Source organism: Bubalus kerabau, chromosome 22 (assembly GCF_029407905.1).
Source record: "Bubalus kerabau isolate K-KA32 ecotype Philippines breed swamp buffalo chromosome 22, PCC_UOA_SB_1v2, whole genome shotgun sequence".
NCBI classification, from domain to species: Eukaryota; Metazoa; Chordata; class Mammalia; order Artiodactyla; family Bovidae; genus Bubalus; species Bubalus kerabau.
This window is the reverse complement of record NC_073645.1, coordinates 44,680,813-44,705,480: the sequence shown is the minus strand read 5'-3', so window position 1 is coordinate 44,705,480 and position 24,668 is coordinate 44,680,813. Positions and strand designations below refer to the sequence as shown.

General features: G+C 51.1%; 1 protein-coding gene across 1 annotated transcript in view; it reads right to left on the bottom strand.

The window, feature by feature from the left end:
• Positions 1-552: 552 nt before the first annotated feature.
• DMBT1 (deleted in malignant brain tumors 1) overlaps positions 553-24,668 on the bottom strand; it is a 45,681-nt gene continuing 21,565 nt past the window's right edge. Inside the window, exons 21-37 of the mRNA XM_055560327.1 lie at positions 24,334-24,360; positions 22,887-22,913; positions 21,999-22,152; positions 21,500-21,702; positions 20,780-21,100; positions 20,252-20,278; positions 19,624-19,656; positions 17,920-18,073; positions 17,421-17,623; positions 16,701-17,021; positions 14,451-14,480; positions 14,075-14,216; positions 12,230-12,438; positions 10,967-11,151; positions 3,702-4,090; positions 2,841-3,109; positions 553-992 (exon numbers count right to left, since the gene is read on the bottom strand). Of these exons, the coding sequence (XP_055416302.1) occupies positions 826-992; positions 2,841-3,109; positions 3,702-4,090; positions 10,967-11,151; positions 12,230-12,438; positions 14,075-14,216; positions 14,451-14,480; positions 16,701-17,021; positions 17,421-17,623; positions 17,920-18,073; positions 19,624-19,656; positions 20,252-20,278; positions 20,780-21,100; positions 21,500-21,702; positions 21,999-22,152; positions 22,887-22,913; positions 24,334-24,360 (2,861 nt within the window). The 3' untranslated portion in view covers positions 553-825. The remainder of the gene's footprint in view (positions 993-2,840; positions 3,110-3,701; positions 4,091-10,966; positions 11,152-12,229; positions 12,439-14,074; positions 14,217-14,450; positions 14,481-16,700; positions 17,022-17,420; positions 17,624-17,919; positions 18,074-19,623; positions 19,657-20,251; positions 20,279-20,779; positions 21,101-21,499; positions 21,703-21,998; positions 22,153-22,886; positions 22,914-24,333; positions 24,361-24,668) is intronic.

Below are 24,668 nucleotides of genomic sequence, written 5' to 3'. Positions count from 1 at the left end.
CCTGACATTTCACCCTCTCAACCCACAGTCCCAGCTTGATGCTGCCCCAGGGCCCTCAGGTCAGCCTCGGCCTCCTGAAACTACCTGCTCCATCAAGGACTCATAGCAAGAAGGAAGTGTCCCCAAGGCTCTTCTACAGAGGCTGTAATGGGTCTGGGAGGGGAGGCAGGCAGATGTGGGGGTGGGTGGCAGTCTGCCCACCCACGGTCACCTTGCCTATGAAGACCCCCAGGGGCCCTGAGTGGAAACGGCTGGGAAGCTGTGTCGGTCCCGTCTGTCCACTGCTCACTCCACAGTCTCCTCAGTCTTGGGGTCACTACAGCGCAGGGCCCCGCGGCCATTCTCATTCCTGCGGGAGCCCCTCTACCCGTCTACCAAACATGAAGAGGTCCATGCTGGGTGCAGCCCCGGAAACAAGTGACCAATCTGACAGTTGCTTTGAAAAAAGTTCTTTATTCAGCTTGCTCTATAACAAGGAAAGGCTAAGATATATACACCACAGGCCAAAGAATCTGGTTCCTAAAAAGTCAGAAAAGAAATTCTATCTGCAACGAGTGCTCCTAGTGTGTAAGATCCCTGCTGCAGGTGGGATTTTTAGGTGCCTGACCTGCTTGCCTGACATTTTGTCCCTGCGCCAAGCCTGTGTTTTGGGGGAAACTGCTCTCATCTTTCTCACCCCCCTCCTCCGTCCACCCCCACCATGCACCCGGCCAGAGTTTAACACAGTTGTGTGCTCTGGGTACCAAGCTCTGGATGCTGGTTTCTTCCCTCCTCACGTGGCTCCAGAGCACAGGGACTTGGGTCTGAGCACCACATCCTCCTGCTTCACATCTTAGTGCTTGGAGGCTGGGCACGGGCCGCCCGCACTCTCCGCCCCAGTGTGAAGGCTGCCACGGCCACGACCATGACCGCGAGGACCCCGGCAAAAATGGGGGCGGTGTGGTAGTTCCCGTGGGTGCTGGTCTCCTCCTCTATGTCCACCACCTGCCGGTCTGGGAAGGAGAGGAGACTTGGGGTCAGGATGAGCCCAGCAGGGAAGGAGAAGGGAAGACAAGTAAGGGCGGGGTGGGAGGGTGGGTCCCAGGGCACGGTGATGGCAATCAGAACCATTTGGTGGGAGGGAAAAAAATAAAGGGAGAGAGGAGTGCTTTTCAGGAAACTGAAGCCAGATTCCCTCCCTCGAGGGCAGCTGAGTGTCAGCCGTGGGAGATTTCACAGTGTCTTGTCAGCTCTTAGGAGCAATGAAGGATTCTAAACAGAAGGGCAGAGATGGGCTTTGGGATAGTCTCTCTGGCTGAAGGCTCCTAATGGATGTGAAGGGAGGGAGTTGGGGCATTTGACCCCATCTGGGAATGGCTACAAAGGTCCCAGCAAGAGGCAGAGACACAGGCCTTAAGCTACTGCCGTGTCAGTGGGAATAGAGAGAGAGGAGAGACAGGAGCGGTGCCCCATTGGCACCCTTTGCCCTGTCCCTGCCCCGCCTTCCTTCTCTCTGTAGCTCCACCCCCCATGGCGGGTGACCTGTGATGGAGCTGTGTCTCCTCCTGCTGGAGCTGCAGGGGTTTTGATCTATTTAGTTCTATCTCCTAGCACATAATAGACCTTCCAGAGATGATCTTCCAAAGATCACACCAGTCCACCCTAAAGGAAATCAACCCTGAGCATTTACTGGAAGGACTGATGCTGAAGCTCCAATACTTTGGCCACCTGATGCAAAGAGCCAACTCATTGGAAAAGACCCTGATGCTGGGAAAGATTGGATGCAGGAGGAGAGGATGACAGAAGATGAGATGGTTGGATGGCATCACCGACTCAGTGGACATGAGTTTGAGCAAGCTCTGGGAGATAGTGAAGGACAGTGCCTGACATTCTGCAGTCCATGGCATCGCAAAGAGTCAGACACGACTGAGCAACTGAACAACAACAAAGATGCCCGGAATGTTGAAAATGTGAGGGAAGAGCCTGGAAGCAGCCAGACTAGGGGAGGGCCTGGGTCTGGGCCCTGGGAGGGAGGGAGCTGTCAAAGAACCTCTGTGAGGAGGAGCCTGTGCCTCAGTGGGGTTTGTGGCAGCTACTGCTGCCCCATCACTAACACCACCATATTTGTTGGCCTGGCCCAGCCTGGCCCAGAAATGATGGGAATCCCTCTGCAAACATAACCTCATGTGCACCCACAACAGAACAGCACAGCAGGGGAACTCTGCTCCCCATTCCAGGTGCAGAAAATGAAATGGCTTTTCCAGGGTCAACCGCTGGGAGCCGTCAGAATAAACCAGTCCTGCCTGGATCTACACGGCCCTGCACCAACCCTGAGGTCACGACCCTGAGGTCACGACCCTGAGGTCACGACCCTGAGGGTACAGTTTGTCATCATCATAGGTAGTAACATGATCATTAATGTTAACACTGATGACAATATAGTGCTAACAAAGTCACTGATCTTTGCAGCCAATGGCTTGTACCAGGCAGAGGCCAAAGCAGTGTAACTAATGGTGTTTTATGTAACACTTTCTGCAGTCCTAAGAGCTAAGGATTAACGTTTTTGTTTCATGGATGAGTGTGAGATCGGTATTCAGAACTCACAGGATAAAGGTGTCAGGTGCGCTGTGTCCCAGGTTAGAACTGTCTTGACCAAACCCCTCACATGCATCCCCCCACAGACCAGAAGCCCTTGGAAGAACATGGGAACCAGGTCTAGTTCGACTCTGTATTGACTCCATGTCATATAGCACAGGTGCCCTATTCAAAGGGAAATAGGACACCCACAGAAGCAGCCTGAGTCCCTGTGGTTCACGGTCCAGGTCCCAGGCAGATGGCGGGGTGGGAGGGGGGCCACCTACCGAGGTTCCTCTTCTGGGGCGAGGCCTGCAGCTGGATGGGTCCCAGGACGACATCCACCTTCTCCTGGTAGGAGCTCACGTCCCTCTTGGCCCTCACAATGCAGCCTCTGTTGCAGCGGGAGAAGGGGTCATACACCCGGCACACGACCATCTTGCACTTCAGGTACACGGAGGGGAAGCGGTTCAGGAAGTGGAAGGAACTGAACTTGAAGCGGACGATGTTGGACGAGGGCTGGTGGTAGGATTGGTAGGTCTCATCCTTCACACACCTGGAGGAGCAGAGGAGTGGCTGTGAGCTCTCAGCAAGGCTCTGCGCTCCTCATGCCACCCGACCACACGGTGCATGTCCTCTGGGGAGGATGGCGGTCATGGGGTCACCTGCTCCCTTCACAACCCTCCTGTGGACCACCTGCTGGGCAGGCTCTTTATCCACTGCCCCATCTACCCCTTGTTTAACCTTCCCAACAGACTGGGATAAGGGCTTCACTACACTCATCTGATGGCTAAAGAAACTGGCTCAGAGAGGTGCAATTTTCTATCCAGGGTGATGCAGCTAGCATGGTGCTGAGCTGGCTTCTCAACTGCAGTCTGCTTCAAAATCAATGTTGCTCCTGCTACATGCATATCTTTGGAACCTTAAGACTCAGCTGGAGTTTAGTCACTTGGTCTAATGTTACTTTATAGCTAACCTGCTGGATGACAACTGACGACTCCCTGAGTTCTCCAGATACCCAGAAATGATAGCCTGGCTACTGAAGCCTGAGCTACTGGAGCCCAGTCTGCCTTCCTTGTGCTCTGGGCTAGCTGGGCATGAGTTTATCAGGTAAAAGCTGAAGTCCACTCCCAGAAGACGCTACTTACCCGCTCCGGATGAGATCGTAGGTCAAAGATGTAAAGTCATCAGAATTCGGTGATGCCACACAGGTGTCCACAAATAAGGCTAGGGAGGGGTTAGAACGGAGGATTTCAGCCTGAAGGTACAAATTCTGGTTTAGGTCCACATAGTATGGGTTGCTGGTCACCGGATACAGGAATGAAGAGGATGTATAAAAGGAAATGTTCACGTCAAAATTGCCGTATTGTATGTTCTCAACCTCGATGGTGTCATTAGTAACATAGATCGTGTTAACCCAGGTGTTCTGGAGCATCTTGCAGCTGACGTGAATTTGGAGGTCCCTCTTCCTATTGATAATGCTTCTTGAAGCAGTCGCTTTGAGGAAGTTGGAGTAGGTAATGGTGTCGTTATCCACCTGGGAGGGGCAGGAAGGAGAACAGAATCAGGCAAATGTCATCCACTAAGGGCATCTCATTGCTGGCTTGGGTTAGGAGGAGATTGAAGTGATGCTGCAAGACTGCAAAATGCTTCCAAAGCCTCAGAGAGATGGGAGGTACCTGTCGCTATGGCTACTGTTACCTGGGATGGACACACTTCCCAGCAAGATTCCCTTCTTTCATACCTCCCCTTTCCTTTGCCTCATGATACAGACCATGAGGCTGGTGGTCCTCCCGGGAGCTGCTGCTCATGGAAGGATGGGTGTGTCCGGATGATCCCTACCCCGGCTGCATGACTAAGTTGAGTTTGGTCTTCCTGGCTCGGGGCCCTTCGGGCTGTTCTGTTTCAGTCTCACTCTTGCTGGGAGAAATCAAGGGAGGCAGTTGTGAGGGAGGGGCGGCTGGCAGGATTCGATTTCACTGTGCTGTGGGGATGCGTGTAGCTATTGCAGCTTGGTGTCTGAAGCTGCCGGAGCCCAAGGCAACAGAGATCCAGACTTATAGCCGTGGCAGCTCTCTGACCCCTGGGCAGGAACCTCCCCAGAGGCTCTTATGGAGCACGGGGTGGGTGCCATGGCAATGCAGGAGCACTTCCGTCACGCTTTGGCTCTCCGCTCCCCAAACCACAACACCATTTCCTACTGTACCTTTCAGGAAGCAGCAAACTCATATGATTGTTGGTCTCTCATGCTGTTTGATGTGCTTATGTCTCGTAAGAGCAACCTCTCCAGGGAAAAGAGTCTCGCAAGCTGATGGTCTGTGAGCAGCTCAAGGAAGGGCGATGTCTAAGCATCTCTCTTTTCCCAGAGCTTGGTAGTGCTGACAAGAGCATCATTAGCATCAATAAAAATTCATGGAATGGAGGAAAGGCCCAGAGCATAGAAGCCCTGCCAAAGTACTGTGATGGAAGAAGGATGGAGCTGGCAGTAGCAAGCCCAAATGGCCAAAAGGTCACAGGTGAAGAAGTGCCCTTGGAAGCCCTATGGTCACGATCCTCTGGCAGCAGGTGAGGTGAGCACAAGGGCAGCAGGTGGAGACAGGGGAGAGGGGGGAGGACTCTCCCTCCCAAATGCTGTGATGGTCAGAACCTTGCCTGGTATGAGTTCCCACCAGTTGTGGGCGCCTTTGCAGGAATGGACACAAAAATAGTGGCCTAGATAGAAGCCCTTGTAATATGTAAAACAACCGTACTCTTAAAAAAAAAAAAAAAAAAACATGGAAGGGGGACTTCCCTGGTGGTCCAGTGGTTGAAGGGCAGGGGATGAAGTTTCAGTGCCTAGTCAGGGAACTATGATCCCACATGCCTTGCAGCTGAGTCAAAAAAAAAAAGTGAGTCATTGAGTCAGTTACACATGTACACCGTGAGGAGCAAAAGTGCATTCCTGGCCATTTGGGAGATTAGACAAGTTCCCTTCTGAAGCCAGCACTTGTACAACCTAAATATAATTATTCTTTAGAACAGCATGTGTTGCAGAGGCTTTCACTCCATGTCTGAAGTTGCAGAGCTTAGCTCTGAGTTAGTCCCTTCCAGAAAGACTTGTGAAAAGAGAAAAGTTTAACAAGTAACTAAAGTGGTCAGATATGCAGATGACACCACCCTTATGGCAGAAAGTGAAGAAGAACTAAAAAGCCTCTTGATGAAAGTGAAAGTGGAGAGTGAAAAAGTTGGCTTAAAGCTCAACATTCAGAAAACGAAGATCATGGCATCCAGTCCCATCACTTCATGGGAAATAGATGGAGAAACAGTGTCAGACTTTATTTTTTTGGGCTCCAAAATCACTGCAGATGGTGATTGCAGCCATGAAATTAAAAGACACTTACTCCTTGGAAGAAAAGTTATGACCAACCTAGATAGCATATTCCAAAGCAGAGACATTACTTTGCCAACAAAGGCCCATCTAGTCAAGGCTATGGTTTTTCCAGTGGTCATGTATGGATGTGAGAGTTGGACTGTGAAGAAGGTTGAGCGCCAAAGAATTGATGCTTTTGAACTGTGGTGTTGGAGAAGACTCTTGAGAGTCCCTTGGACTGCAAGGAGGTCCAACCAGTCCATTCTGGAGGAGATCAGCCCTGGGATTTCTTTGGAGGGAATGATGTTGAAGCTGAAACTCCAGTACTTTGGCCATCTCATGCGAAGAGTTGACTCATTGGAAAAGACTCTGATGCTGGGAGGGATTGGGGGCAGGAGGAGAAGGGGACGACAGAGGATGAGATGGCTGGATGGCATCACTGACTCGATGGACATGAGTCTGAGTGAACTCTGGGAGTTGGTGATGGACAGGGAGGCCTGGCGTGCTGCGATTCATGGGGTCGCAAACAGTCGGACACAACTGAGCGACTGAACTGAACTGAAAGTGGTTTTAGTGGGGAAGGAAATGGCAGCCCACTCCAGTACTCTTGCCTGGAAAAGTCCATGGATGGAGGAGCCTGGTGGGCTACAGTCCATGGGGTTGCAAAGAGTCGGACACGACTGAACGATGTCACTTTCACTTTGAAAGTGGTTTTGCCGCTGGGGGAACCTTGCCTCTTCTCTGACCTTGGTTTCCCTTTTCTCCTGTCAGAGGGAGGCTCTGGGCTGCAGGGGATGCCAGAGCTTGCACTTTGGCCTCAGGTCTGGAGAAGAACCTAGAAGGGGCTCTATGCCTTCCAGGCCTCCATGGGAAGTGTTACTCGCTCAGTTGTGTCTGACTCTTTGAGACCATGTGGACTATAGTTCACCAGGCTTCTCTTGTCTGTGGGGTTCTCCGGGCAAGAATACTGAAGTGAGTAACCATTCCCTTCTCCAAGAGATCTTCTGGACCCAGGGATTAAACCCTGGTCTCCTACATTACAGGAAGATTCTTTACCGCCTGAGCTACCAGGGAAGCCTCTATGGGAAGTATGCTGTATTTATATTTTCTTTTAAAAAATGGGGAACTTTATATTGGAGTGCCAGTGATTAGCACAATAAATCACATAAATGTTGCCATCTTGTTACTTCTTCAAAGATGAACTGAAGTGTCTTCAACTTGTACATTCACATGAAAGTGTTTTTGAATCCACATTTGTCTCTGGTTTCCATGGTCAAGCTAGATTCTGAACGCACACCAAGCCACGTGGCATGCGGGTTTAGTTCTTGATCATAAGAAGCCGTTCTGATTTTAAAATTCATTATTAGACATCTGCCCAGGTGGCACTAGGGGTAAGGAACCCACCTGCCAATTCAGGAGATGCAAGAGAGGTGGGTTCGATCCCTGGGTTGGGAAGATACCCTGGATGACAGCATGGCAACCTACTCCAGTATTTTTGCCTGAGAAATCCCATGGACAGAAGAGCCTGGTGGGCTGCAGTCTAAGGGGTCGCAAAGAGTCGAACATTACTGAAGTGACTGAGCACGCAAGCCCACACTGCAAGGCGTGGGATGGGTGGGGAGGCTGTCCTGGCCTCTACATTTGCCCAACACCAGCTAAACAGGGTACCTGGAAGAAATGCAGAAAGTTCCAGCTATGGATCACACTATCCTGTCTTTGAATCTCAGCTCTGCCATTCGTGACCATGTGGCCTTGAGCAAGTGGTTTAACCTCTGTAAGCCTCTGTTTCCTCTTGATTAAATGGGAATAAAGTTTGTCTCAAGAATTTTGAAAGTCTCATTGAAACTCAGAGTTCCGTGTCTGGCACACAAACTAGCCGTTAGTAATCTGATTATAAAGGCTTAGGCTCTGCACCAAGGGGTCTAGGCCGTGGCAAAGATGAATGAAATGTGGGCCTGCCCCGGAGGCATGGTTTGTAGAGGATACAGGTATTTAAATAAGCAGAGGAATAAGAATTAACCTATGTGGCCCACAACTATCCAGGTTAGAAGACCAGGCCTGCCCTGTGGCTTTGGCATCTCCTAACAGAAATGAAGGAACACAGATGAACTAGCCCAGACATCAGAGGCTCCAGGCTGTACATTTGGAGCCAGGAGGGGTGGTTGCCTGTGGTGGACTGACTCCCACTGACTAAACTCAGGACAAACCAGAATCCAATATGACTGATCTGCGAAATGTAAAAGCCAGGTGGACTAGAGCATTTGCAGGGCATGACTCATCTTCTCTGCACTTATGCCTCCATGACCCACTCAGATCCTCCCAGAAGGAGATCCGATGGGAGCTGGATGACCACAGTGGTGACTGCAGACCCTCGGGCCCAGGCACCCGTCCGCCACTCACAGGCTCATCTGGTTAGCTAATCAAGCATCCCCTGCCTCTGTCACTGTTCCCTGTGACTGGAACAGATGAGGCACTGCGCCCTTGTGGCCCCTTGCCTGGCACACAGCAAATGGGCAGAATGTCCTTGGTGACTGACAAACCCTCTGATCATGTGTGTCACACACACTGCACACATTTGAGCACTCCGTGCTGTATATTTGCTGCAGACCTAAACCTAATAAAAAAACTTCCTAGGTGGCTCAGTGGTACAGAATACGCCTGTGAATGCTGGAGACCCAGGTTGGATCCCTGGGTCAAGAAGATCCCCTAGAGTAGCACTCCAGTATTCTTGCCTGGGAAATCCCATGGACAGAGGAGCCTGGGGGGCTACAGTCCATGGGGTCCCCAAAGAATCAGACACGATCCAGCGACTAAACAACAACAAACCTAATAAAAATATTTGCTCTGTGTCTGTTTGCTGACATCACGAGAAACGCTGAGCTGGACGAAGCACAAGCTGGAATCAAGATTGCTGGGAGAAATATAATAACCTCAGATAGGCAGATGACACCACCCTTATGGCAGAAAGTGAAGAAGAACTAAAGAGCCTCTTGATGAAAGTGAAAGAGGAGAGTGAAAAAGTTGGCTTTAAGCTCAACATTCAGAAAACTGAGATCATGGCATCTGGTCTCATCACTTCATGGGAAATAGATGGGGAAACAGTGGAAACAGTGGCTGACTTTATTTCTTGGGGCTCCAAAATCACTGCAGATGGTGACTGCAGCCATGAAATTAAAAGACGCTTACTCCTTGGAAGAAAAGTTATGACCAACCTAAACAGCATATTAAAAAGCAGAGACATTACTTTGTCAACAAAGGTCCATCTAGTCAAGGCTATGGTTTTTCCAGTGGTCATGTATGGATGTGAGAGTTGGACTATAAAGAAAGCTGAACACCAAAGAGTTGATGCTTTTGAACTGTGGTGTTGGAGAAGACTCTTGAGAGCCCCTTGGACTGCAAGGAGATCCTACCAGTCCATCCTAAAGGAGATCAGCCCTGGGTGTTCATTGGATGACTGATGCTGAAGCTGAAACTACAGTACGTTGGCCACCTGATGTGAAGAACTGACTCACTTGAAAAGACCCTGATGCTGGGAAAGATTGAAGGTGGGAGGGGAAGGGGACACAGAGGATGAGATGGTTGGATGGCATCACCAACTCAATGGACATGGGTTTGGGAGGACTCCGGGAGTTGGTGATGGACAGGGAGGCCTGGCGTGCTGCGGTTCATGGGGTTGCCAAGAGTCGGACACGACTGAGTGACTGAACTGAACTGAACTGTTCCCTGACAGACAAGATCTGGAAGTGGTTACTTAGGTGGCACTCAAAAATTCAGATCTAGAATGGAGAGTTTGAACTAAATTGCATGAAGTTAAATGCTACAACTCTCAGAGTGCCAGCAGCCCCGTACTGATGGCAGTAAGAGGCGCGACGTTCTCATAATCCCAGAGCTCCTTCTGCCTTTGCAGGCATCTCCCCCACCAGGCTGGCCCATCACACGCTGACTCTCCACTTCTAAGCTTCGCAGAAATGGAATCACAGGGCAGGGGATCTGGCGTGTCTGCCTTCTTTCACTCAGCGCCACATTTTTGAGATTCTCAGAGTCTGACGTCAGCCCTGCCCCTACCTACCTGGCTAAGGAGTCTTGGGCAACCTGCTTGACTCCTGGAAGCCCAGTCTCCCTGCTTTTTAAGTGCGATGACAATGAGGGAAGGCTCGTTGCATCTTGTTGCTGGGGGACTCGGGGAGTTTGACAGGGACTGATCTCAGGGTCTGTCACTTGTAGGGTGACAGGATCGAGGAGTTTCCCGGGACATAGGATTTCTCACTAAAATTGGCCAAGCCCCAGGTCAGCCAAGACAGCTGATGACCCTAGGTGGTGACAGCTCAATGTGAGACCTGCAGAGGCAGATGTATTGTGAAGCCAATAAGCTTGAGGGCTTCCCTGGCAGCTCAGTGGTAAAAAGCATCTGTCTGGGTTTGATGCTTGGATGAGGAAGATCCCCCAGAGAAGGAAATGGCAACCCACTCCAGTATTTTTGCCTGGAGAATCCCATGGACAGAGGAGCCTGGTGGGCTACAGGCCATGGGGTTGCAAAAGAGTTGGACATGACTGAGCAACTAAAAAACAATTAAGTTTAGGCTTTAGCACCCCTATCCCCACCCCAACCCCATGCACAGGTCCTCCCAGGGGTCAGCAGTGTGCTGGCACCACCATGCGTTTCTGTAAGATTTCTAAAAGTAAGATATGCTTGCGTTCTTTCCACGAAGGAGGCACCCGTCCCTCTCACCCACCCCAACCTCAACCTATATAAGCTCTAGGACCTTCAAAACCTGAAACAGCCCCTGGGAGTTGCTACTGTTCTTGCTGACCTGATGGCAGCCTGCCAGGCACCCTCTCTGGTGGACACTGTGGGAAAAAACTCCCCGCTGACCTTCCTTCCTTTTTCTGTTTGAACGTGGCTGGAGCCAAGTCATGACACCAAGGAACACATTTATATCCTCACCCAGATTATGTTCTGGTTATACCACAGTCATATTTTCTGGGTCCCCAGGATTCCCAAAGCATAGCATCCTTCGCTAAGAAAGCTTGCTTGGCAGGAGGTGGGGGGAAGCTCCGGGTTACCTGCTGGGTGGTGCCGCAGCTGGAGTAGGGGATCACGAACGTCACCAGGCTCGACGTAATCTGGGGCTGACACTGGTAGATTGTGTCCGAGCCGGGAATGGCAAGGTCCCTGACAGAGTAGCCCAGGGATTGGAGGTAGCTCGTCCTCACTCTGGCTTCCATGTGATTTTGCAGGCAAAGCAGCTCTGGGGGCCAAAGGCAGACAGTGCAGTCAGTCAGCGCACCCCCGCTAAGCCCCCAGAAAAAGACTGAGATGGCTGGCCCATGGTCTTCCTGTGGACACAGCTCACCACCCCCCCTCCAGATGCCCTGGGGCTCAAGTCAGTTTCATTCTCCTGAGACCCCTATGAGGGCACAGGGACTAGGATTCCTCTGATGGAGAAATGGAGGCAAGATGTAAAACAACAAAATGTTTCTGCCAGGTTGCCATTTATCCTTTTAGTAGGATAGCACTTGGGCTTTGCTGGTGGCTCAAATGGTGAAGAATCTGCCCACAATGCAGAAGACCCAGGTTCGATCACTGAGTGGGAAAGATCCCCTGGAGAAGGGAATGGCAACCCGCTCCAGTATTCTTGCCTGGAGAATTCCATGGACAGAGGAGTCTGATGAGCTACAGTCCATGGCATTGCAAAGAGTCAGACACAACTGAGTGACTAACACACACAGAGTAACACTTGGGGCAACTTGCAGGGATGTTGGGAAATCAACATCCTTAGCTATGGACTTAGCATAGGTCCTGCAGCTAAGGGCAGGTCAGTGCTTAAAATCCTGACTACAAAGATATCCAGCACATCTCCTTGCCCAGCCCCTGGTCAATCTGTACATCAGTCCATTTAACAGATCCAACCATGGCTACCATCCTCTGCAGGATGTGGCTGAGAGAGCAGCTCAGACCACTTTCAGGAATCAGCCGAATGTGCTAGGTCTCAGGACATGGTCTCAGTGTCCCACACTCTGGGAAGGCCACAAGGTCTCAAGCCAGGTGGTCCCCTCTGCCCTTGGCACTGACATCTCACTGTCTGGTGACAGCATCCTCTCGCCCCTTCTACTTCATCTCTGCTGTCCATAGAAAGGCCAAACCACCCCCCATCGGCCAGTCCTGGGCAGCCAGAGTCCCCAGACCCTTTGCTCTTGGCCCCCTTCTGCCCCACACCAAGCCTTGGTGGCCTGACGGGGCGGCTCTCGTTTCTCCTTCCACAGCCCTGGGATGGCTGAGCCACCGAAGGCGCTCAGAGGTGTCACCCCGGATGGGCGGGGACTTACTCGTGTTTCCATTGGAAAGAATGGAGAAGTATTCGGCTGAGAAACCTCTTTTGGTGATGGAGATGTCGCTGATGAAGCGGATGGAAATGAAGTTGGACGATGAGGTAAAGGAGCCCCTTGCCCCGTCACAAACCCGGGCGAGCAGCGGGGAACTGTGGTGGGGGCCGTCGTACACTTCAATGTAATCATAGTTACAGCCGCCTTCCAGCCTGCAGAGATGGAACACATGGTCTGGCTTCACTTTCAACCAGGATTTGATGCCAGCGGTCAGAGGCGTTACACCTCTAAGCCAGAAACTCTGACAAAATTAATAATCTAAAGAAATAGACTTTCATTTTTTACCAGAGTAGAGTCAATGTACAATATTACACAGGTTATGGGTGTAAATACAGTGATTACAATGTTTAAAGGCTATACTCCATATATACTTATTTAAAAGATATTGGCTATCCTCCCTGGGCTGTATTGAAAGCATAGAGCCTTGTAGCTTGTTTTCTACATCATGGTTTGTCCCTTTTCATCCCCTACCCCGAGCGCCCCTCCCTCAACCCCTCTCCCCACTGGTAACGACCAGTTTGTCAGACTTTCTTAAATCCAGTGGAGGTTCATCCTCCCATGACTTCCATACATCGGTCTTAGTCCTGCCTTTTGGGGTCATGCATATGAAATCTACAGCTCCTCTCTTGACAGCCCTTCGCAGTATGTAATAAAGAATGACATCCCACCTTTGACTTCTTCTTTGATGAAAAAGACCCCAGTTTCCCATAGAATTTTTTTCTTAAAATCCATGAATTTATAGTGACAGAAACAAATAATTGAACAAGTAAATACTGGGCAAATGAGATAACCTCTCTGCGGCTCAGATTTCTTATTTATAAAGGTGAAATCTCCCAATGCAAGTGTACTGAAGAGAGCTATCAGGAGGCTCTAACAGTGGAAAAATGCTTCCTAAGATGCCACAAACGGTGGTCATTGTTATTAAGATGCTGGCTCAGAACTAGCCACGGTCAGTCTTCCTCTGTAGAATTTCATGAGCTTTAAGTACAATCCCCCAAATGAACAGTAATGATGAAGAGGTTAAAATAACATCATATCTTTTGCAAAACTCCACACGAATTTCCAAGGCAGAAACTCCCAGGCCACCGCAAGCAGAAATCAAGAAAAAAAAAAAACTACTTTGTTCAGTGGTGACTGTTAGAGAAAAAATGATGGTACCCCCTTTCCAGGACTCTCCAAGCTACTGGTGTCTCAGTGTGGTCACCCCTGCCCCTTGAGCCAATCATATATCCTGGTGGTTCTGATGTTGTCTCCTCTGCTTAAAACAAGGATTCCCACCCTTCATTGGATGAGGAACAGATAACCTAAGCTCTGCCACAGGAATTATTCCTCTTCTGCCCGAAACCACTCCCCCAAGAAAGAGGGAGCAGAGAGAAAAGAGTTCAGAAAAACTAGTGTGGTTGATAGGATTCTTTGTGCTACCACTACTTCTAACAATAATCCCTCGCATTGGGTAACACTGCCCGAGTATTTTCATTTATTTCTCCTGTGACTTTCCCAGGAACCAGGAGGGGAGGGGAGCGGATATTATATTCTCCTCTTTTGAGGCTCAGGAGAGTTAAATGATTTCCTGAGGTCACACAGCAAAGTAGTGACGGACCTGCAACTTGACACAGGACCTTGATCCTGGCGTCCCCTCCACGGCTGCTTCTAGGCTCGGTCGAAAATGGAACCCATAGAAAAAAAAGGGCAGTGGGGCAAATATCTCTCCTGAAGTGCCATTTCTCTCCTCCTAGAATGTCTGCAAGGGGCTCACCACACAGCCCTCCCCGCCACACACGCACTTACTGGACATCTCTGAAGGCCACAGTCACTCGGTAGTTGTTTTGAACTTCAATGTCCCACACACACTTGGCATTGTTCGGATAGTTCCTAGGGTAGAATGGGCTGGAAAAGTTCCCTGAAAACTGGGTCAGGAAGCCTCCGCAGGCTGTTGGGACAAAGGGAGAAATGCCGATGACCCACAGTGTACACCATACAGTCACATGGGGGAAATCCACCGGGAGGTGCCTACACCTGGACTACCTACTGAGGGTCGGGGCGGTGCCCCTGCAGGGAGGCCGTACCTAGGGAAGCCATCTCCTCACTGTTCTCCTCGTCCCTCCCCAGTGTCACTCATCAAGGAGAAGGGAAGGGGGACTGGTCAGTGGGGCTCAGAACTTACCGGCTGGGCCGGTGACGTTGTAAACAGGATCTGTTGACAAACAGAAAAGATAATGATCAGTTTCCTGGCACCCTTGGTTCAGCTGCTGAGTCCTTGTCAGCTCTGCGCTGGAAAAATGCTAACCCCAAGTTCCCAGCGAGATGCCAGATGCGGGACTTACCCTCTGGGAGCTCACAGCCTAAAGAAGAGGATGGAAAAGAGCAAATCCCAGCCTCCAGGGATGGGACTGTGATGGAGCAGAGCCCAGGAGGTGCTAAGAGCTGGGAGATTTGGCTCCTGATCCAGACTGAGGAGGGAAAGGGGATGGGTACACAGGGAGGTGAGGCCAAAAGGTCAGAAGTGTGCTCTAGGCAGAGGGAACAGCATGTGTGAAGGAACCTAGGTATGAGAGTAGATGGCATAACTGGGGACCCCCTGTGTGGATGGAGCAGGGATGGGAAGGATGGCAGGAATCAACTCCACAATGGGAAAGAATTTGCAAGCCCTAGAGATTATCCCGAGCACTGAGGATCTGGGGCCAGACGGTGCTGAGGATTCCAGCCTCGAGGCCGGGACAGACCTTGGCATTTGATGAAGATACTCTAGAGCACTGCAGAGAATGGGTCAGGGGGAGGGGCAGCCTGAAGCTGCTGCTGCTGATGTAGGAGACAAGGTGGTGAGGAGGGGAGGCTGGGGATGCAGAGGAGACATCTGGGGCAGGGTGGGGGCAGTGAGCGGCGGTTCAGCACCCACTCAAAAGCAGGCTATTGGGAACTTTTGTTGATTACATGCCAGGCTCCATCCAGGCTGCACTGATCTGGGACTAGTGTCCCAGACGTGGGGCGGGACCTACACAGTGGGAGACTTCACCTAGACATTGACCAGAGACCCAAATCTTAGGATGGTCAGGTGATTAAAAGACAAAGAAGAGCCTGGAGAGAGGCCCAGCCCTCCTGGGGTTGGGACATCAGCCACAGAGACGCCACGTGGCAGGAAAGTCAGGAGCGGTCAACTCATTGGAGAGTGAGCGCCGTGACTACAGCCTGGAGACCAGCAGCCAAGCCTGGGGAGAGGAAACCCAAGGCCTGTGGGGCAGGTGGAAAATGTGATACTTACTCTGAGTGGGTGTAGTTGTTGGGGACAGCCAATCTAGAAAGAAAACCAAGTGATTTTAGGATATTGCTGGATCATTTTTTAATTCCATTCTCAAGAGTTTGACGGAGAAAGTAAATCGTTCTCCTTACTTCAGGACTTCTCAGAGCCTTGATTATACCAATTTACACTGACCAGACAAAAGGGGTTAGAGACACACCACATCCAAACATACTAGAACCAGATATTTTCCTTGTGTCATAAAGATCATTTGGGGAATCGCCCTCAACATGAAGGATTATTTAAGAGATAAACCTCTGTAGGGCTGCTATTCGGTCATAGTTCTACAAGGTGACAGTCCTGCTTGGCATGACTGGGACACTTATTTTCATAGAAGTGATCACAGGACATAATCCTCTCCACCCCACAGCGGCTCTGAACAGGCGCAGGCAGCAGGAGGTGCCAGGGGACCAGAGGTTCCTCCAGGGACAGCTGAGTGACAGCCCTGGTCCTGAGGACTCAGCGGGTCACTGAACAGCCTCCAGAGTCCTCGGAGGGAAATGACTCTTCAGGAGGAGGCTGCTCTTCTATTGGAAACCTGAGAGGTGGAATCCCGGAGAGGACTTGGCTGGGTGGGGCTGCAGGGACTCACCTGGAGTGGAGGAGTTGATCAGTACATCCGCAAGAAAGAGGAAGCATGATCAGCCTTCGCACTAAGTTGGTGTTGTTTAGTTGCTAACTCATCTCGGGCACTTTAGGGACCCCACACACCATAGCCCGCCAGGCTCCTCTGACCATGGGATTCTTCAGGCAAGAACACTAGAGTGGGTTGCATTTCCTTCTGCAGGGGATCCTCCCAAACCAGGGATCGAACCAGCATCTTCTGCTTTTAGGTGAATTCTTTACCCTCTGAGCCACAAGGTAAGCCCATAAAGCAAATGGGAGAGTAATGGTAAGCTGGATAGCAGCTGAGTGATCAGCACAAGGACCAGAGATGAAGTGGCCTCTGCAAGGTCTCCCAAGTGCACAAGTCAAGGGGTACTCTGACAAGCTCCTGCCCACCCCCACACCCTGAACTAGCCACAGACACCATCAGTCACTGGCCTCCAGTTTCCCCTGCTCCAGTTTCCAGCAGCTCACAGGTGAAAGGGGCCTTCTGCAAATGACATCACCCAATACCTGAGCAAATGACTCCAGCATCTTCATGGTGGCCACAATTGTGGTAGAACCAGCCTCGGTTCCGGCACTGCCAGAGATTGGACTCCGCCCCTGAGCACACCACGTCATCCAAGGTGATGGGACCAGAGCCAGAGCCAAAGTAGGCATTTCCTGGGGCTGAGACTGCATATCCACAGCCCAGCTGCCTGCACACCACCTGGGCATCTTGAATGTCCCAGTTGTCATCGCACACTGTTCCCCACTGGCCACCATGGTAGATTTCCACACGCCCAGCACATGTGGGATGGGAGGAGTTCCAGTTCACCAATCTCAAGCTGACATCTGAAAGACGCACGCTGTAAGAGGTGATGAACCCCATCCCCCAGCAAACACCCAAAGCCAATTAACCCCTGGTTCTTTCCCCATCCCAAAAGCCACCCAATGACACAGATCAGTGAATAAACAGCTACCCGATCCACCTGGAAGGGGCTCTTGACATCACAGAGTTCAGATCCCTCATCTTCTAGATATATTCTTTTCCCCATCCGCTTCCATATTCTTTCCACACGGTTTATCACAGGTTACAGAATATAGCTCCCTGTTCTCTACAGTGGGACCTTGATGTTTATCCATTTGAATGTAGTAGTTTGCATCTGCTAATCCCCAAATCCGCATCCACCCCTTCCCCAAAACCCCATCCCCTTGGGAAGTACAGATCTCTTCACTATGTCTTGTACTCACCTCTTGGAAAGGAGTTATACCAAGCAGAAAAACCAGTTTTTTGGACACTGCCGTCACTCCGAAATCGGACAGTCAATCGGTTGGAATAAGAAGTGAATATTTCCCTGGTGTAATGACAGATTCTCCTCGCTGAGGCATTGCTACTCAGCGGTCCATTAAGGATTTCAACATAGTCATAACTGCAGCTACTGTGTGTCTCCAACCTGTATGGAAAACGGGGTTCATGTCAACATCAGGATGTCTGCTGCTCATAAACTTTGTAGCTATTTTGAACTTTATGAGAAATGTCCTCGAATCTAAGATCTTCTTCTTGCTCTTCCTTAATCAGATCAAAGGACTGCCCAATATAGTCTGATACTTCCTGGTGGGGAGCAGAGAAACCTGAAACGTCGTCCACGGTACCCAAGACGAGAAAGCCTCCCGGCCCAGGACCCAACCCAAACCACTGGGTGGTCCATGGAAGACGCCTCCTTCTCCAAGTGGCCTGGGGGTTACTTACTGCAGAGTGTCGAAGCCCAGGTTTATGAGGTAGCCGGGGTTCACTTGTATTTCCCAGACACAGTCGGCGTTGTTGGGGTAGTGTCCTGGGTAGGATGGGCTGGAAAAGTTCCCACTGGCACTGGATAAGAAGCCACCACAACTTGAAAAGGAACCTGTAGAGCAGAGAGAGAGGAACATTCCCATTGTGGTGGGTCTCTGGGGGTGTTGTGACCAGCGGTTGTGTTCCGGGTGAGTGTCTTCAGGAAGTCCTTTTCCCTCCTGCAGAACTTCTCAGTGCCTTGACCATTCCACCTACTCGGAGACTGGCCAAAAGGACTGGCATGCACAGCAGCACACCTTCCCATTTTGGCACCAGATGTTTTCAAGGGGCCCTAAAAATGGCAACCCACTCCAGTGTTCTTGCATGCAGAACCCCAGGGATGGGGGAGCCTGGTGGGTGGCCGTCTATGGGGTCGCACAGAGTTGGACACGACTGAAGCGACTTAGCAGCAGCAGCAGCAAAGATCATTTGGGGGTTACTCTCAATGTGAAGGAGCATTTAGCAGAGAAAGCTCTGTAAGGCTGCTACTCCGTCTGTTTTGGAAATGGCCACAGTTCTGCATGGCATGAGTGGGACCCTTATTTTCATAGAAATGATCAGAGGACCTAATCCTCTCTCTCTCACTGAACAGGCACAGGCAGCAGGAGGTGGCAGGGGACCAGAGGTCTCTCCAGGGACAGCTGAGTGACAGTCCTGGTCCTGGGGACTCGGCTGGTCACTGAACCGATTCGAGTCCTCGGAGAGAAATGACTCCCCAGGTAGAGTCTGCTCTTCTCCTTCTGGAAACCTGAGAGGGTGGAATGCCAGAGACAAACCTGGCTGGGTGGGGCTGCTGGGGCTCACCTGGAGTGGAGAAGTTGATTCCTGGTGCTGCAAGAAAAGAGGTAGCATGATCAGCTTCAGCATCCACAATGGACTGCAGTGAAGCCATCAGTTTCCTGAGAGGGATGCTGAGTGCCCGGCCCCTTCGTGGCCAGAAAAGGGCGGCCTAGGAGTTGCACCAGGGAGCTGAATAGGAAACACCAATCTCGCATATCATTCTTCACAAACAACAGCAAATATCTGGGCAATTTCACTCATACAAACTTGATGTCCCCTCCTCGATGTGAGGGATTGATCTGGCCATTGGCTGAAGACGAGCATCACTGAGAGAATGGATCATGGGGAGGGGCGGGCTGAAGCTGCTGCTGCTGTAGGGAGCCCGGTGGGGAGGAGGGAAGCCTGAGCATGCAGAGGAAATATCTGGAAGCAGGGTGGGGTAGGGAGCGGTGGTTCAGGGGCAACTCAGAAGCAGGCTGTTGGGAGCCTTTGCGGGTGACACACCAAGCTCGGCGGTGAAGCAGGGTCCATCCAGTCTGCGCTGACCCCCGACTAGTGTCCCAGGCAAGGAGTTGGACAGAAACAGGTGGTCAGCAGCATCTAGAGACTGACTAGATGTAGGAATCTCATCCTGGTCAGACTAGTAAAGGACAGAGAAGAGCCTGGAGAGAGGCCCAGCCCTCCTGGGGTTGGGACATCAGCTGGGGTAATCACGTGGCATACAGTCAGGAGAGGTGGACTCATTGGAGAGTGAGCACCCTGACTGCAGCCCGGAGACCAGCAGCCAAGCCTGGGGAGAGGAAACCCAAGGCCTGTGGGGCAGGTGGAAAATGTGATACTTACTCTGAGTGGGTGTAGTTGTTGGGGACAGCCAATCTAGAAAGAAAACCAAGTGATTTTAGGATATTGCTGGATCATTTTTTAATTCCATTCTCAAGAGTTTGACGGAGAAAGTAAATCGTTCTCCTTACTTCAGGACTTCTCAGAGCCTTGATTATACCAATTTACACTGACCAGACAAAAGGGGTTAGAGACACACCACATCCAAACATACTAGAACCAGATATTTTCCTTGTGTCATAAAGATCATTTGGGGAATCGCCCTCAACATGAAGGATTATTTAAGAGATAAACCTCTGTAGGGCTGCTATTCGGTCATAGTTCTACAAGGTGACAGTCCTGCTTGGCATGACTGGGACACTTATTTTCATAGAAGTGATCACAGGACATAATCCTCTCCACCCCACAGCGGCTCTGAACAGGCGCAGGCAGCAGGAGGTGCCAGGGGACCAGAGGTTCCTCCAGGGACAGCTGAGTGACAGCCCTGGTCCTGAGGACTCAGCGGGTCACTGAACAGCCTCCAGAGTCCTCGGAGGGAAATGACTCTTCAGGAGGAGGCTGCTCTTCTATTGGAAACCTGAGAGGTGGAATCCCGGAGAGGACTTGGCTGGGTGGGGCTGCAGGGACTCACCTGGAGTGGAGGAGTTGATCGGTACATCTGCAAGAAAGAGGAAGCACGATCAGCCTTCGCACTAAGTTGGTGTTGTTTAGTTGCTAACTCATCTCGGGCACTTTAGGGACCCCACACACCGTAGCCCGCCAGGCTCCTCTGACCATGGGATTCTTCAGGCAAGAACACTGGAGTGGGTTGCATTTCCTTCTGCAGGGGATCCTCCCAAACCAGGGATCGAACCAGCATCTTCTGCTTTTAGGCGAATTCTTTACCCTCTGAGCCACAAGGGTAAGCCCATAAAGCAAATGGGAGAGTAATGGTAAGCTGGATAGCAGCTGAGTGATCAGCACAAGGACCAGAGATGAAGTGGCCTCTGCAAGGTCTCCCGAGTGCACAAGTCAAGGGGTACTCTGACAAGCTCCTGCCCACCCCGACACCCTGAACTAGCCACAGACACCATCAGTCACTGGCCTCCAGTTTCCCCTGCTCCAGTTTCCAGCAGCTCAGAGGTGAAAGGGGCCTTCTGCAAATGACATCACCCAATACCTGAGCAAATGACTCCAGCATCTTCATGGTGGCCACAATTGTGGTAGAACCAGCCTCGGTTCCGGCACTGCCAGAGACTGGACTCCGCCCCTGAGCACACCACGTCATCCAAGGTGATGGGACCAGAGCCAGAGCCAAAGTAGGCATTTCCTGGGGCTGAGACTGCATATCCACAGCCCAGCTGCCTGCACACCACCTGGGCATCTTGAATGTCCCAGTTGTCATCGCACACTGTTCCCCACTGGCCACCATGGTAGATTTCCACACGCCCAGCACATGTGGGATGGGAGGAGTTCCAGTTCACCAATCTCAAGCTGACATCTGAAAGACGCACACTGTAAGAGGTGATGAACCCCATCCCCCAGCAAACACCCAAAGCCAATTAACCCCTGGTTCTTTCCCCATCCCAAAAGCCACCCAATGACACAGATCAGTGAATAAACAGCTACCCGATCCACCTGGAAGGGGCTCTTGACATCACAGAGTTCAGATCCCTCATCTTCTAGATATATTCTTTTCCCCATCCGCTTCCATATTCTTTCCACACGGTTTATCACAGGTTACAGAATATAACTCCCTGTTCTCTACAGTGGGACCTTGATGTTTATCCATTTGAATGTAGTAGTTTGCATCTGCTAATCCCCAAATCCGCATCCACCCCTTCCCCAAAACCCCATCCCCTTGGGAAGTACAGATCTCTTCACTATGTCTTGTACTCACCTCTTGGAAAGGAGTTATACCAAGCAGAAAAACCAGTTTTTTGGACACTGCCGTCACTCCGAAATCGGACAGTCAATCGGTTGGAATAAGAAGTGAATATTTCCCTGGTGTAATGACAGATTCTCCTCGCTGAGGCATTGCTACTCAGCGGTCCATTAAGGATTTCAACATAGTCATAACTGCAGCTACTGTGTGTCTCCAACCTGTATGGAAAACGGGGTTCATGTCAACATCAGGATGTCTGCTGCTCATAAACTTTGTAGCTATTTTGAACTTTATGAGAAATGTCCTCGAATCTAAGATCTTCTTCTTGCTCTTCCTTAATCAGATCAAAGGACTGCCCAATATAGTCTGATACTTCCTGGTGGGGATCAGAGAAACCTGAAACGTCGTCCACGGTACCCAAGACGAGAAAGCCTCCCGGCCCAGGACCCAACCCAAACCACTGGGTGGTCCATGGAAGACGCCTCCTTCTCCAAGTGGCCTGGGGGTTACTTACTGCAGAGTGTCGAAGCCCAGGTTTATGAGGTAGCCGGGGTTCACTTGTATTTCCCAGACACAGTCGGCGTTGTTGGGGTAGTGTCCTGGGTAGGATGGGCTGGAAAAGTTCCCACTGGCACTGGATAAGAAGCCACCACAACTTGAAAAGGAACCTGTAGAGCAGAGAGAGAGGAACATTCCCATTGTGGTGGGTCTCTGGGGGTGTTGTGACCAGCGGTTGTGTTCCGGGTGAGTGTCTTCAGGAAGTCCTTTTCCCTCCTGCAGAACTTCTCAGTGCCTTGACCATTCCACCTACTCGGAGACTGGCCAAAAGGACTGGCATGCACAGCAGCACACCTTCCCATTTTGGCACCAGATGTTTTCAAGGGGCCCTAAAAATGGCAACCCACTCCAGTGTTCTTGCATGCAGAACCCCAGGGATGGGGGAGCCTGGTGGGTGGCCGTCTATGGGGTCGCACAGAGTTGGACACGACTGAAGCGACTTAGCAGCAGCAGCAGCAGCAAAGATCATTTGGGGGTTACTCTCAATGTGAAGGAGCATTTAGCAGAGAAAGCTCTGTAAGGCTGCTACTCCGTCTGTTTTGGAAATGGCCACAGTTCTGCATGGCATGAGTGGGACCCTTATTTTCATAGAAATGATCAGAGGACCTAATCCTCTCTCTCTCACTGAACAGGCACAGGCAGCAGGAGGTGGCAGGGGACCAGAGGTCTCTCCAGGGACAGCTGAGTGACAGTCCTGGTCCTGGGGACTCGGCTGGTCACTGAACCGATTCGAGTCCTCGGAGAGAAATGACTCCCCAGGTAGAGTCTGCTCTTCTCCTTCTGGAAACCTGAGAGGGTGGAATGCCAGAGACAAACCTGGCTGGGTGGGGCTGCCGGGGCTCACCTGGAGTGGAGAAGTTGATTCCTGGTGCTGCAAGAAAAGAGGTAGCATGATCAGCTTCAGCATCCACAATGGGCTGCAGTGAAGCCATCAGTTTCCTGAGAGGGATGCTGAGTGCCCGGCCCCTTCGTGGCCAGAAAAGGGCGGCCTAGGAGTTGCACCAGGGAGCTGAATAGGAAACACCAATCTCGCATATCATTCTTCACAAACAACAGCAAATATCTGGGCAATTTCACTCATACAAACTTGATGTCCCCTCCTCGATGTGAGGGATTAATCTGGCCATTGGCTGAAGACGAGCATCACTGAGAGAATGGATCATGGGGAGGGGCGGGCTGAAGCTGCTGCTGCTGTAGGGAGCCCGGTGGGGAGGAGGGAAGCCTGAGCATGCAGAGGAAAAATCTGGAAGCAGGGTGGGGTAGGGAGCGGTGGTTCAGTGGCAACTCAGAAGCAGGCTGTTGGGAGCCTTTGCGGGTGACACACCAAGCTCGGCGGTGAAGCAGGGTCCATCCAGTCTGTGCTGACCCCCGACTAGTGTCCCAGGCAAGGAGTTGGACAGAAACAGGTGGTCAGCATCATCTAGAGACTGACTAGACGTAGGAATCTCATCCTGGTCAGACTAGTAAAGGACAGAGAAGAGCCTGGAGAGAGGCCCAGCCCTCCTGGGGTTGGGACATCAGCTGGGGTAATCACGTGGCATACAGTCAGGAGAGGTGGACTCATTGGAGAGTGAGCACCCTGACTGCAGCCCGGAGACCAGCAGCCAAGCCTGGGGAGAGGAAACCCAAGGCCTGTGGGGCAGGTGGAAAATTGTGTTACTTACTCAGAGTGGTTGTGGTTTGTGGTGGCTGCCAACCTAGAGCGAAAAACAAGTGATTTTAGGAGGCTGCTGAAAATTGTTAAATTCCATCATCATCATTTTGATGGAGAAAGGAAATCCTTGTCCTAATAAAGATTTCTCAGAAACTTGACTATTCCCACCTACAGTATTACTGGCCACGTGGGCTAAGTACATAGAATTTCCCACCTGATTCAGGAGTAGGTATTATCACTGTGGGAAAAGATAATTTGGGGAATTGCTTTCAACCTGAAGAAATTTTTTAACTGATAGATATTTGCGAGTCTGCTACTTGGTCATAGTTCTAAGTGGTCAGTGTGCATGGCATGACTGGGACACTTATTTTCAAAGAAATGATCAGAGGACCTAATCCTGTCTCCCCTCATAGTAGCTCTGACCAGGCACTGGCAGCAGGAGGTGGCAGGGGGCCAGAGGTCCCTCCAGAGACAGCTGAGTGACAGCCCTGGTCTTGGGGATTCCACTGGTCGGTCACTGGACAGCCTCCAGAGTCCTTGGAGGGAAATGACTCCCTAGGAAGAGGGTGTTCTTTTATAAACGTGAGAAGTGGAATCCCAGAGAGGAGTCTCACTGAGTGGGGCTGCTGGAACTCACCTGGAGTTGAGGAGTTGATCTGTGCAACTGCAAGAAAGAGGAAGCATGATCAACCTCATCACCCAGGCTCAATGCAAGAAACCCATCAGGTCGCTGAGACTGAGATGCTGAGTGCCTGGTCCCTCCATGGCCTGAAAAGGGCGACCTGGGTTTTGTCCAGGAGAACTGAATATGAAACATCAAGCTCAGAACATCAGTCTCCACAAATGAAAACAGTCTGAGGGGAATTTGCTCTTACAACCTGTAATCACACCCCTGCTCTGGGGGCCCAATACAGAAGGGGCTGCAGTGGATACATGAAATCCACCTGACACCTATCCATGATAGAGGAAGAG